The sequence below is a fragment of the Stegostoma tigrinum genome, chromosome 1 (assembly GCF_030684315.1).
Source record: "Stegostoma tigrinum isolate sSteTig4 chromosome 1, sSteTig4.hap1, whole genome shotgun sequence".
Taxonomy (NCBI): domain Eukaryota; kingdom Metazoa; phylum Chordata; class Chondrichthyes; order Orectolobiformes; family Stegostomatidae; genus Stegostoma; species Stegostoma tigrinum.
This window is the reverse complement of record NC_081354.1, coordinates 178,237,480-178,252,104: the sequence shown is the minus strand read 5'-3', so window position 1 is coordinate 178,252,104 and position 14,625 is coordinate 178,237,480. Positions and strand designations below refer to the sequence as shown.

The 14,625-nt window shown below is 44.3% G+C and overlaps 1 protein-coding gene across 3 annotated transcripts in view; it reads right to left on the bottom strand.

Moving 5' to 3' along the window:
• dnaaf9 (dynein axonemal assembly factor 9) overlaps window positions 1-14,625 on the bottom strand; it is a 258,377-nt gene that overhangs the window by 39,455 nt on the left and 204,297 nt on the right. For all 3 annotated transcript variants that reach the window (XM_059650397.1, XM_059650389.1, XM_059650395.1), the window contains 3 exons: window positions 14,281-14,369; window positions 2,203-2,361; window positions 773-898 (listed from right to left, as the gene is read on the bottom strand). In XM_059650397.1, coding sequence (XP_059506380.1) covers window positions 773-898; window positions 2,203-2,361; window positions 14,281-14,369 — 374 coding nt within the window. The remainder of the gene's footprint in view (window positions 1-772; window positions 899-2,202; window positions 2,362-14,280; window positions 14,370-14,625) is intronic.

The window sequence follows — 14,625 nt, the reverse complement described above, 5'->3', positions numbered from 1 at the left end:
ATACATGTACCACCAGCTGTGTGAAAAAGTTGCCATTAAGAGGTCCCTTTTAAAACTTTCCCCTCTTCTCTAAAACCTCCCCACTAGTTTCAGATTCCCCTACCCTGGGGAAAAGACCGTGACTAGACGTCCTATCCATGTCCCGTATGGCTTTATAAACTTCTATTTAACATGAAACAGTTTCTCATTGAATGTCAAACAGGCAATTTGATAATCTCAACTATCAAAGTTCTGAAAGATAGGCTTGTGAAGTAGACTTGAGTGTTATAAGCAACCATGTTGGAAACAGATTGTGTGCTTTTGAATCATATATGTGAGAAACAGGAGAGATAAACGATACATCAAAAGTGACTGTATGAAGGCAGGAAAAAATGTACTGATGATGATTCTCTGGTGATGTCTGAACAAGTACAAATGAGAAGACAGAAGTAAATTTAGTGCAGATGACGAAAACCAGAAATCCAAACAATAAGTGGTGGAAATACTCAGTAGATATGGCATTTGCTGTGAGATAAGAAAGTTCATGCATCAGCTCAATGTCAGATCTCTCAGCACACCGTTTGCTGTTGACAGATTAGCCTCACTTATCCAAAAGTCGAGCAGTAAAAATCTAATCACCATAATGCTGCAAGTGAAATAAAACTTACATTTAAGTATAACAGATCCACACATGCAAAATGTTTTTAGATATACACGTAATGCATTTGTTAAAGAAGAGTAAACACAAATTTCAGAAGAGATTTACAGTACTAAGTTAGCATTTTAATGGCACCTGTGTTCCATGGTTGAGCACTGTGGGTCAATACAAGTAGTGATAGCACCAATAACAAATGCAGACTGAACTTCAGTGTCAGGATGCATCTGGATAGCCTGCACAACATCAATAACGTCTGTGTACCTATGAAAAATAAAAGGTGCATGTAGGAATTGAAAATTAATAACTAGACCAGCAACAATATCCAACTCTAGTATGAGAAGTTGAAGGGACCGAGAAAAGGCTGAACCAGTCTCATACATTTACCACCAGGAACAAAAACAGAAGTTGCTGGAAAGGCTCAGCAGGACTGGCAGCATCTGTGGCAAAAACAAACCATTATTAACATTTAGGGTCTAGTGACCCTTCCTCAGAATACTGAGAAACCTCTGTTTTTATTCCAGACTTACGCATCTGTAGTTCTTTCCGTTTTTATTTAGTATTTGCCACCAGAAGTTGCTTAGTAGATACTTTTAATTTGAACAATTGTAAAATTGAATTGAGGCAAGGGCCTTTCGGGGTGGGGGGGGGGGTAGAATAGGTCAGTCCAGGGAGGATGGACAGGTCAAGGGGTGGGATGGGGTTAGTAAGCAGTAGATGGAGGTGGGGCTTGTGGTGCGAGGAGGGAATAGGTGGGAGCAAGGACAGGTTAGGGACGCAGGGACATTGGGGAAGCCTCATATTCCGCTTGGGAACTCTGCAACCCAATGGTATCAATGTGGACCTCACAAGCTTAAAAATTTCACCCCCCCCAACCACATCCCAAAACCAGCCCAGCTTGTGCCTGCCTTATGACTATAAATATAATAAATATAATTATAAATCTAATGACTTAGATTCCAAATCTGGAGCCCCCATTTTCTTTTTTCTTTTAAGAAAACCTCCAGATTTGGCCTGGCTCTGCAAAAATGTGGTCCTCTTATTTTGAGCCACTGAACTACCTTTGGCTTTTAAATTTGGCAGACATGTTCATGTATATGGAATTTTTTCAATTGGTAAAAATGAGGCAGATCAAAGTCTGACTGTGAGCTTGAGGGCAACTTTCAGCATTCATATTGAGCGCGGATGCTGGATCAATTGCTCATTTTAAAGGCGAACTGGATAAACCTTTGTTAAGCAGAGGTATGAAGAAGTTAAGCTACAGATCAAATGTGATCTCAATGAATCGTCAAACAGGCTTAAGGTGCTGAAAGGACTATTCCTATTATATAACGTGGAATAGGCAAAAAGAAGCATGGAACAGGAGTTTGTTTTGTGGTTGGGAAAGGCAAGGTGGAGATCTACGTCATTCACTAATCAAACAGTTGAATGGGAAACTTGTCTTGCATTACTTAATGTACTTGAGCCAGCATAAAGGTTTGCTACAAATCACATTCTGATGACTCCCACACTCTGACCTAGTGTGTGCAGCTTCCATGTAGATTGTAGCTATGCTGAATTGCACTCACCCTGGTGTCACAATCAGCAGTCTCACTTTCTTTCTAGAGTATACAGATTGACGAACAGTCCGATTCTGTTGTGCTTCAAGAACACTCGAAAGAAAGCGATGGATTTGGCCAACATTGAATAGCTCACAATTATCAGGCATCTGACGGTAAACTGACCACCTTTAAATGAAACAAAACCATAATTAGTTACAAGATTGATTAAAACACTTCAGATTTGCTTTTGTCAGACAATTATTGTATACTTAAGCCATGCTGCTATTGAAACAAAATATTTGGCCAATCTAGCATGCCAAAAGAGAAACTGGGTTAACAGTTCAGGTCATAAAATGTGAGGCTGGATGAACACAGCAGGCCAAGCAGCATCTCAGGAGCACAAAAGCTGACGTTTCGGGCCTAGACCCTTCATCAGAGCTCTGATGAAGGGTCTAGGCCCGAAACGTCAGCTTTTGTGCTCTTGAGATGCTGCTTGGCCTGCTGTGTTCATCCAGCCTCACATTTTATTATCTTGGAATCTCCAGCATCTGCAGTTCCCATTATCTCTAACAGTTCAGGTCAATGACTTTATTTCCAGCTCACAAATGGTGTTACACCAGCGTACAGTACCAGACAGTATCTTCCTTCTGTATGTGGCAACTAACTTGTTCATTAAAGTTTGAGAAGATTTGTAGCTCGGGTTGTGGAGGAGGTTGTAGGCATGCTTGCCAAGCCAGTCGATTTGGCTATAAATGTTTCATCACCCTGCTAGGTAACATCGTCTGTGCGCCTCTGGTGAAGCATCAGTGTTCTGCCCACAGTGATTTGTACACAGGGTCGAGTTCAATGGAAATGGACACATGGACAATGAGGGACGCAAACTTGACTGGGACAACACATCAATAATTGCACAAGCCAAACAGTGACATGCCAAGGAATCCTGGAAGCCTGGTATTCCAACCGGACCTCCATCAACAAACACATTGGATGAGACTGTGTGTGCAATCACTGAGAAACAAAACCGGAAATAACACTAACCACCCCAGCAAACAGAGGCATAAAAATAACAAGCAGGTCAGAACACCAAAGCTTCACCAGAGGCACACTGACCATACTACCTATCAGGGTGATGAAACGTTTGCAACCAAATCCACAGGCTTGACAAACAAGACTACAACCTCAACTTGTTCATTATTTGTGTTTAACACTGATATTTTAGAACCAAATGATAAATTGGCATTCCATCCTCTCAAAATGTGAAGCTATAATCTGGAGTCCAGGCATCTGTAAAGATGAGCATATTGTTTAAGATTGGAGTGGAAGAACAATTTAGTTTCAGGTCCTCTCTACCATCCTTGTTCTGTAGCTCACCAGAAGAGTAATCTTACCATGGTTCCTGTGCCCCATAAATTGTAAACCAAATAGCAGGGGGAAGGCATCATGTGGGAGATGTGGCAATTTGAGTAGCAAATGTGGAACAAAGAGATGCAGCATACAAACTGAAGACAGCACAAGTCCAGAAATTGCAAAACAAAAAAAAAACTTGCTAAAAAGCACTGATAATTTTTAAAATATGGATGGAATAAAATTATATGTAACCTTATGGCCATTACAGGTTGCAGGGTGACCAAGTCTAGGATGTGAACGTGGAAGAGTATTTGACATGCTGAAGTAGTAGGCAACTAGGACAAGGATGGGGAGGTAATTCAGTAGATTAAAAACATCACTAGTACCGTAGTGAGTTCGCAATTTACCTTCAAAGCACAAAATGTAAAACTGATTTGAATAGACAAGAAATAAAGAAGGACAAGGATAACTTCAGGAAGCAACTTATAGGCCTTTTAACCGTAGTCACTTTAAGACAGAGCAGACAGGAAGAAATAAGTAGGGCATGTAACAAAGGTACCACAATAATAATGAGATTTGAATCTACATAGAGATTGGACAAAATCAAATTGGAAAAGGTGGCCTGGAAAAATGAGTCCTAGCATGTATGCAAGATAATAAAATGTGAGGCTGGATGAGCACAGCAGGCCAAGCAGCATCTCAGGAGCACAAAAGCTGACGTTTCGGGCCTAGACCCTCCATCAGAGAGGGGGATGGGGTGAGGGTTCTGGAATAAATAGGGAGAGAGGGGGAGGCGGACCGAAGATGGAGAGTAAAGAAGATAGGTGGAGAGAGTATAGGTGGGGAGGTAGGGAGGGGATAGGTCAGTCCAGGGAAGACGGACAGGTCAAGGAGGTGGGATGAGGTTAGTAGGTAGCTGGGGGTGCGGCTTGGGGTGGGAGGAAGGGATGGGTGAGAGGAAGAACCGGTTAGGGAGGCAGAGACAGGTTGGACTGGTTTTGGGATGCAGTGGGTGGGGGGGAAGAGCTGGGCTGATTGTGTGGTGCAGTGGGGGGAGGGGACGAACTGGGCTGGTTTTGGGATGCGGTGGGGGAAGGGGAGATTTTGAAACTGGTGAAGTCCACATTGATACCATTGGGCTGCAGGGTTCCCAGGCGGAATATGAGTTGCTGTTCCTGCAACCTTCGGGTGGCATCATTGTGGCACTGCAGGAGGCCCGTGATGGACATGTCATCTAGAGAATGGGAGGGGGAGTGGAAATGGTTGGCGACTGGGTGGTGCAGTTGTTTGTTGCGAACTGAGCGGAGGTGTTCTGCAAAGCGGTCCCCAAACCTCCGCTTGGTTTCCCCAATGTAGAGGTAGCCGCACCGGGTACAGTGGATGCAGTATACCACATTGGCAGATGTGCAGGTGAACCTCTGCTTAATGTGGAATGTCATCTTGGGGCCTGGGATGGGGGTGAGGGAGGAGGTGTGGGGGCAAGTGTAGCATTTCCTGCGGTTGCAGGGGAAGGTGCCGGGTGTGGTGGGGTTGAAGGGAAGTGTGGAGCGAACAAGGGAGTCACGGAGAGAGTGGTCTCTCCGGAAAGCAGACAGGGGAGGGGATGGAAAAATGTCTTGGGTGGTGGGGTCGGATTGTAAATGGCGGAAGTGTCGGAGGATAATGCGTTGTATCCGGAGGTTGGTGGGGTGGTGTGTGAAAACGAGGGGCATCCTCTTGGGGCGGTTGTGGCGGGGGCGGGGTGTGAGGGATGTGTTGCGGGAAATACGGGAGACGCGGTCAAGGGCGTTCTCGATCACTGTGGGGGGAAAGTTGCGGTCCTTAAAGAACTTGGACATCTGGGATGTGCGGGAGTGGAATGTCTTATCATGGGTGCAGATGCGGCGGAGGTGGAGGAATTGGGAATAGGGGATGGAATTTTTGCAGGAGGGTGGGTGGGAGGAGGTGTATTCTAGGTAGCTATGGGAGTCGGTGGGCTTGAAATGGACATCAGTTACAAGCTGGTTGCCTGAGATGGAGAATGAGAGATCCCGGAAGGTGAGGGATGTGCTGGAGATGGCCCAGGTGAACTGAAGGTTGGGGTGGAAGGTGTTGGTGAAGTGGATGAACTGTTCGAGCTCCTCTGGGGAGCAAGAGGCGGCGCCGATACAGTCATCAATGTACCGGAGGAAGAGGTGGGGTTTGGGGCCTGTGTAGGTGCGCAAGAGGGACTGTTCCACGTAACCTACAAAGAGGCAGGCATAGCTGGGGCCCATGCGGGTGCCCATGGCCACCCCCTTAGTCTGTAGGAAGTGGGAGGAGTCAAAAGAGAAGTTGTTGAGTGTGAGGACAAGTTCAGCTAGGCGGATGAGAGTGTCGGTGGAGGGGGACTGGTTGGGCCTGCGGGACAGGAAGAAGCGGAGGGCCTTGAGGCCATCTCCATGCGGAATGCAGGTGTACAGGGACTGGACGTCCATGGTGAATATGAGGTGTTGGGGGCCAGGGAATTGAAAGTCCTGGAGGAGGTGGAGGGCGTGGGTGGTGTCACGGACGTAGGTGGGGAGTTCCTGGACCAAAGGGGAGAAAATGGAGTCCAGATAGGTGGAGATGAGTTCGGTGGGGCAGGAGCAGTCCAGTGCGCCTCCGCCGCATCTGCTCCCACGATAAGACATTCCACTCCCACACATCCCAGATGTCGAAGTTCGAGCTGTACTACCTACAACATGCACAGCTTAAATTCATCAGAGATCCTCAGACAGAACCTTTCAAACCACTGACCACTTCAATGGGTAGCAAACACTTGGGAACACCACCAACTCCAAGTTCCTCTCCAAGCTACCCATTATACCAATTTGGAAATAGATCACTGCTCCAACATTGTTGCTGGGTCAAAATCCTGACATTCCCTCCCTAAAGGCATTATGGGTCAACCTATATCACATGGACAGCAACAGTTGAAGAGGGCAACTTACCGCCATCTTCTGAACAGCAACTAAGGACAGGCAGTAAATGCTGGCCAGCAGTGATGCCCACATTCCATAAAGGAATAAAAAACTCTCAAAATCTTCAAAGACAAGTCACAAATTACTGGTTACTAAAATCTAACCAAATCACGACTAAACAAAAGGGAGAAAATGGAGTATGAGAAAATTTTACCTTATAATATAAAAATAAATAGTAAGACCTTTGACAATTATTCACATAGGACAGTGAAAGTTAGCACTGATCCTTGGTGTGTGTTGGGGAATGGATCATAGAAGGATGGAAACTGGCGTAGGCATTCAGCAGTTCTCTTGTGTCTATCCTTACTGTAGAAGACTCGGAACATTTCCCAATGGTATTTGAAAATCAAGAGATGAACAAGAGGGCGGAACCCATTTAATATCATCAGGAAAAGGTCCTGAGCAAAATACCAGACCTAAAGCCTGACAAGTCCCAAATGACCTGTATTCCTAGAGTCTTAAAATGGTAGCTGTCAAGATAGAAGATGCACTAGCTGTATTTCTCAAGGATTCCTTAGGTTATGCAAGTTCCTGGCTGATTTAAAAATATGTAACACAATTACGATAGAAAGGAGGGAGGAAAAAAAAACAAGAAACTAGAGATTAGTTGGCGAAATATTTATCACAGGGATATTGCTGGAATTTAGGAGATTACAGCGGGATACTTTAAAGAAAATCAAACTATGCAGATCTGGCAGCATCTGTAGAGAAAAATCGGAGTTAAAGATTTGGGTCCAGTGATTCTACTTCAGAAGCAGGTTCTGATGAAGGATCATTGGACCTGAACCATTAACTGATTTTTCTCCAGAGATGCTGCTAGATCTGCTCATTTTTTCCAGTAATTCCTGCTTTTGTTTCTGATTTCCAGCATCCGGAGTTCTTTCAGGTCTTTTTTACTTAAAAATTGGCATGAGATGGTGTAGGGAAGTGTGTTTAACTAATTTTAGTCTCAAAATAAAGGCAGGCCAGGTAGTAACTGAAGAGTTCATGTTTTGGGTTAGGACCCTTCTTCAGAAATGGGGAGGAAGAAGGGAGTTGGGAAAGAGAGAGAGACAGACAGACAGAGAGAGACAGAGGGAGGCCTGGGGAGGAAGAGAGAGTGAGGGGGCAGGGGGCTGGGGGCTTGAGGCAGAAGGGAAAGAGAAGAGGACGAGGAGGGGAGACGAGGAGGTGTGAAAGGAGGAGGAGACGAGGAGGTGTGAAAGCAGCGGAGGGGGAAAGTGGGAGGCGGGCAGGCAGACACAGAGAGAGTAGGTGGAATGGTGACAAGACCATAAGACATACGAGTGGAAGTAAGGCCATTGGCCCATCAAGAGGTGAGTGCAGGTAGGGATTGGTCAGTGGGATGGGTGGGGAGAAGATGGACATGTTGTGTCAGATCAAGGAAGAAGATATGAGAGGGAGGGTTGGGAAATCTTTAAAACTAGTGAATTCCATTCCATGTTTAGGCCATCGGGCTGTAGGGTCCTGTGGTGGAATATGAGGTTTTGCTCCTCCAATTTGCAGGTGGTGTCATCGTGACACTGGAGGAGGCCCAGATGGACATGTCACCCAGGGAGCGGGAGGGGGAGTTAAAATGGTCGGCAATCGGAAGGTGTTGTCATTTGTCACGTACAAAGCGCAGATGTTCTACGAAATGGTTCGAGTCTACACTTGGTCTCACTGATTTAGATGAAGCCACATCAGGAGCAGCAGATACAGTAGACCAAGTTGGTAGATTTACAGGTGAACTCCTGTCTGATATGAGAAGTTTGTTTTCGGCATTGAATGGAGGTGAGAGGGGAGGTGTAGGGGCAGGTGTAGCACTTTCTGCAGTGGCAGGGAAAGGTGCTGGGTGTGGTAGGGCACCAATTTAAGACTGGGATAAGGAGGAATTTCTTTTCAGAGATTTTAGTGTCTTTGGAACTCCTAGCCAGAGAACAGCAGAGGCGGAGACCTTGTGTAAATGTAAGGCTGAGATGGATGGATTCTTGATTACTGGGGGAAATCAAGAGTTCAGGAAAGTGGACATGAGGAACGTCGCATCAGCTACGAACAAATTGAATGAAGGTTCCAGCTCAGTGGTCAAATGGCCCACTCCTGTTCCTATTTCTTATGGGCTAATTTAGTGGACTTTTTCAAAAAGGAACAAAGTGGTTAAAAGGGAACTTACTAAAGTAGCAAAGTTGAATTTCTAAAATTAAGGTACACAAGGTATTGGCATTTATTGTGGAATATTAACGTGGCTAAAGGATTGATTGTTAAACAGCAAACTGGGAGTAAGAGCAATAGGATTTTTTCTTAAAGTTGGCATGCCGAAAACTTTACTATTTTCCTGCCAAAGTAGACAAGAGAAGCAGTATACTAATCAACTGGAGGAACATTAGAAATCTGCTGTACAATGGGATCAGCACATTCTAGCACATGAATCACAACAAGTTAAAAGTTTAGCAAATGAGGAGGAAATCAAATGGAATGCTGAAGTTTATTGCAAGGGGAATGTAGGATAAAAATACACATTTTACTGCAGGGTCTGGAGTACTGTGTAGTTTTGGTGTCCTTTTTTGAAGAAAAAAAGCAATTATGTTAGGCAGTACAGAAAACAGTCATTAATCCCTATCTTTTACCTAGCCAATCTTTTATCCGTGCCATTACTGGGGGAACGTCTCTTTGGAAAACCTTGCCACACGGAGCTATGGGCCCAGATTCCTTGTGTATATTTAAACTTAATAGAAAGATTCCTAACAGTAGTGTGCAGATAAGAAAACTGCATTGAAACCACAATTCGATCAGTGGCAATCACACTGATAGAGAAGGATCAAAGGACAGAATAATTTACTCGTACTTCTAATTCATACATGGCTGCTTGTCTATTGGAACAGCTGCATCCAGGGAAAACATTGCTGGATTAACAGCTCTTGATCTGTCAATTAGATTTTTTTTATCTATTTACACACGATAAAGATGCGTCAATGCTGGCAATTCTCACTATTGAAAGTTAAAGAGGATCTGGTTGACTGATCCAGAAGCTTCTTCACATAGAAAATAGAAATACATCCAAGTCATCCTGTCCAGACCTTCAAGCTTGCTTCACTATTCAATATGATCATGGGTGATCATCTACCTCAGTAAGGATATGGGATTTTCTCCTTGTACCACTCGATGCCTTTAAAATCTAAAGATTTCTCTCTTTTAGGAATATATTCAGCCTTCCATGTTAGAGAATTTTACAGGTTCACAACCCTGAAATGCTTTTGCATCTCAGTCCTCAGTAGAGGGCACTGTTGAGAAGCAACTCAGGAGGATTTGAGGACGAGTCATCTCAATCACTGCGATGAGGAGGGGAGCACAGGAGAGCTGGTGTCAGCAAATGGTAGTAGTGCATCCAACAGAGGATGCTGTTGAGAAGTGACCAAGGAGGGTTCTCGGAGGAGTTCTCTCTCAGTTAGTGCCCAGGACTAAATAAAAGGATGGCAGGCTTTAGTACAGCAGCCAGTTTGAGAAGGGTTGTTTTATGTGCTGCTGGAGATTTAAGCGAATACCGGGCTTTATGAAGAGGGTTGATCAGCACACAGGTAAGGCAGTTGGAGGAGGACTAAACTACTGCAGCTGCTGAAGGCACAAGGGTAAAGGTGAAGTAGAAGGAAATTAAAACTGGCAAGTCATAACCAGCAGATGAGTGAGTGGAGATGGCAGGAACTGCAGATGCTGGCAAATCTGAGATAACAAGGGTATAGACCTGGATGAAAACATACTGAAGGAGGTCCAGACCCAAAACGTCAGCTTTCGTGCTCAGCCTGCTGTGTTCATCCAGCTCTACACCTTGTTATCTCGGAGGAGTAAGGCTTTTTTGCTTTGTTCATTTATGGGATGAGGGGATCACGGGCCAGACAACATTTATTGCCCATCCCTAACTGCCCAGAGGGCAGTTGAGAGTCAACCACATTGCTGTGGGTCTGGAGTCACATGTAAGCCAGACCAGGTAAGGATGGCAGTTTCCTTCCCCAAAGGGTATCAGTGAACCAGATGGGTTTTGCTGGCAATTGACAATGGATTCATGGTCATCATTAGATTCTTAATTTCAGATAGTTTTACTTCACCGTCTGCCACGGCGGGTTTTGAATCTGCGTCACCAAAATGTTGTCTGGGTCTCTGGATTAACAGTGCAGCGGTAGGACCATGATTCGGCCAGTGCTGGTGACTAGTAAGTACTTTTTCTTTTCCCTTATTTTCTAATACCTCTTCCTTGTGAACCTCAATCCCACCTAGTCTAGTAGCCTGTATCTCAGTATTTTCCTCGACAACATTGTCATTTTCTAGAGTGAATACTGTTGAAAAACATTCATTTAGCGCTTCTCCTATCTCCTCTGACTCCACACACAACTTCCCACTACTATCCTTGATTGGCCCTCATCTTACTTTCGTCATTCTTTTATTCCTTAAATACCTATAGAAAGCCTAAGGGTTTATCCTGATCCTATCCACTAACAACTTCTCATGTCTCCTCCTGGCTCTTCTGAGTGATGGGAGATAAGGAAATAGCTGAAGAACTTAATAATACTTTGCGTCAGTCTTCACAGCGGAGGACATGAGTTGTATGTCAACAATTAAGGAGAGTCGGGGGCAGAGTTGAGTATGGTAGGCAATACAAAAGAGAAAGTGCTAGAAAAGCTGAAAGGTCTAAAAATTGATAAATCTCCTGGCCCCAATGGGCTACACCCTAGAGTTCAGACGGAGGTGGCTGAGGAAATAGCGGAGGCTTTGGTTGTGATCTTTCAAAAGTCACTAGAGTCTGGGGAAATCCCAGATGATTGGAAAATTGCTGTTGTAACCCCCCTTGTTTAGGAAAGGATCTAGGCAAAAGATGGAAAATTACAGGTCGATTAGCCTAACCTCGTTTGTTGGTAAAATTCTAGAATCCAATGTTAAGGATGAGATTTCTAAATTCTTGGAAGTGCAGGGTCGGGTTAGAACAAGTCAACATGGATTTAGTAAGGGGAGGTCGTGCCTGACAAACCTGTTAGAATTCTTTGAAGAGGTAACAAGTAGGTTCGACCAGGGAAACCAGATGTTATCTATCTAGACTTCCAAAAGACCTTTGATAAGTTGCCCCACTGGAGGCTGCTGAGTAGGGCGAGGGCCCAGGGTGTTCGAGGTGAGCTACTGGCTTGGATTGAGGATTGGCTGTCTGAGAGAAAGCAGAAAGTTGGGATAAAAGGCTCTTTTTCAGAATGGCAACCGCTGACAACGGGTGTCCCGCAGGGTTCAGTGTTGGGGCTGCAGTTGTTCACTTTATATATTAATGATCTGGATGAAGGGACTGCGGGAAGTCTGGCAACTTTTGCCGATGATATGAAGATAGGTGGACAGGCAGGTAGTACTGAGGAGGTGGGGAGGCTGGAGAAAGATTTAGACAGTTTAGGAGAGTGGTCCAGGAAATGGCTGATGAAATTCAATGTGAGCAAATGCGAAGTTTTGCACTTTAGCAAAAACCATACAGGCATGGGCTATTTTCTAAATGGTGAGAAGATTCGTAAAGCAGAAGTACAAAGGGATCTGGGAGTGTTGGTCCAGGATTCTCTAAAGGTTAACTTGCATGTAGAGTCTGTGATTACAAAAGCGAATGTAATGTTGTCGTTTATCTCAAGAGGGTTGGAATATAAAAGCAGTGATGTGCTTCTAAGGCTTGATAAGGCTCTAGTTAGGCCCCATTTAGAATAGTGAGTCCAATTTTGGGCCCCACACTTCAGGAAGTACATACTGGCACTGGAGCACGTCCAGCAGAGATTCACACGGATGATCCCTGGAATGGTAGGTTTAACGTACGATGAACGGCTGAGGATCCTGGGATTGTATTCGTTAGCATTTAGAAGGTTGAGGGAAGATCTAATAGAAACTTACAAGATAATGTATGGCTTAGAAAGGGTGGATGCTGGGAAGTTGTTTCCATTAGGTGGGAAGACTCGGACCTGTGGGCACAGCCGTAGAATTAGAGGGGGTAAATTTAAAACGGAAATGAGACAATTCTTCAGCCAGAGAGTGGTGGGCCTGTGGAATTCATTGCCACGGAGTGCACTGGAGGCCAGGACGTTAAATGCCTTCAAGGCAGAGATTGATAAATTCTTGATCTCACAAGGAATCAAGGACTACGGGGAGAGTGCAGGGAAGTGGAGCTGAAATGCCCATCAGCCATGATTTAAATGGCAGAGTGGACTCGATGGGCCGAATGGCCTTACTTCCACTCCTACGTCTTATGGTTTGGACACATATGGAAAGAACGTTCTCAATGTTGGGGAAGTTGAGAACTAAAGGGGCATAGTCTAAGAATAAGGGGTAAGCCATTCAGGACTGAGATGAGGAAGAATTTCTTCACCAACAGTCATGAGCCTGTGGAATTTTCTACCAGAGAAAGCTGTTGGGGGTGAGTTCATTAAATGCATTCAAGAGGGAGATGCACGTGGCCCTTGTGGCTAAAGGGCTCAAGGTGTACAGACAGAAAGTGGGTACGAGATATTGTAATTGCATGATCAGCCATTCTGGTCATTTTGAATGTTGGTGCAGGCTTGAAGGGTCAAATGGCCTATTCTTGCACCCATTTTCTATGTTTCTATGTCCTAAATGGTCCGTCCCATTTCCTGGGATTGTTCCAAATTCCAGACTTCCTTACCAGGGAAAAATCCTTCCGAAATCAAGTTTGTCCAGTTCTGCTGAATTTTATACATTTCAATCAGACCCCCTCTCAACCTTCTAAACTCATGTGACTGTATACACAATTAAACCAACCTCTCCTGATATCTTAGTCCTGCCATACCTGCTATCAGCCCAGTTAACCCCTGTGGCAAGTGCATGCTTTTTTAGGTACAGAGACAAAACTATGTAATACTCCAGAGATACAGTCTCAAAATGCCCTGAATAATGGCAGTTAGAAATCCCTACTTCAGAGCTCCAATCCTCTTGCAATGAAGGTTAATATATGCTTTCTAATTGTTTGCTGCAACTGCCTGTCTATGTTTAAGAACTGGTGTACAAGGACATATAGATCCTTTCGTACAACGACATTTCCCAATGTATCATCAGCGAACGAATAATTTGCTTTTCTGCTTCTACGTTACTGCAGGGTTCATGGTTTCTGTTGAGTACAAGGAAAGGGAAAGGTAAAGTCAACAGTGTACTCTCAGATGACCGTAGCACCGGTCTCTCATCCAGGTGACTGGTCGTGCTTTAACCCAAAAGTCACCATGCCTCAGGTGAGGGGAGCGGTTGAGAAGGACAGTTCTTCATGCTAACCTCAACCAGTGAGGAAATTGAACCTATGTTGGTGTTACTTTGCATTGCATACCAGCTGTCCAGCCAACCAAATGCATCTACAGTGTTAGCCCTAGGAATGGGTGTGCGAGTGCCATAACTTATCATGGAGACTATGGATGGTCATGAAGTGGACAAGAGCAACATCTGGCTCAGAACATATGATGATCCTATGGAGGTGGATGGAGTGTCACAGATGGAGGGGCAGGTCAAGTTGTGAAAGGTAAATAGATGCTTTTCTGGTTTTATTCGGTTGTTGCTCTGCCTCAGGCCTAATTTGAGCACATGTCCTGTCTTCCAGAAAAAACATTCCACCTTTGCAGGTACTGTCTCTCAAGGTAAGAATGCAGGCTCTTGGCGAAAACCTTCGTGTAGGAATAGAAAACATCAACATTTAACCTTAAAGAGAAGGACACTTCTTCACTTAGTAAAATGTACTTTCAATTCTAAGTTGTAAAATAAAAATGACTGTCAAATTATTTCACATACTGACCTTCCCTGTTCTTGATTCAGATTGACAATATCGGTACAAAGGTCTTCTTTATAACTACCAGGAAGTCCCGCAATAATAGTGATCACCATCTTAAACAAAGATTGAGAAAATAAATTAATTTAACATAAAAACATAGAATATTACAGCACAGGAACACACGTTTCAGTCCATCATGTCTGTGCCAATTTGCAGGTACTGCCCATTTCAACCTGGAAAACTAGATTATACTTCGAATTCCAAAAAAAGTAAACATTTACATGAAAAGATTCCAGCAAATGATGTGACTTTTTTCATTCCACATGTTTCTATATAAATTAAGGTTCAGTGCATAGAGTCACAGAAACA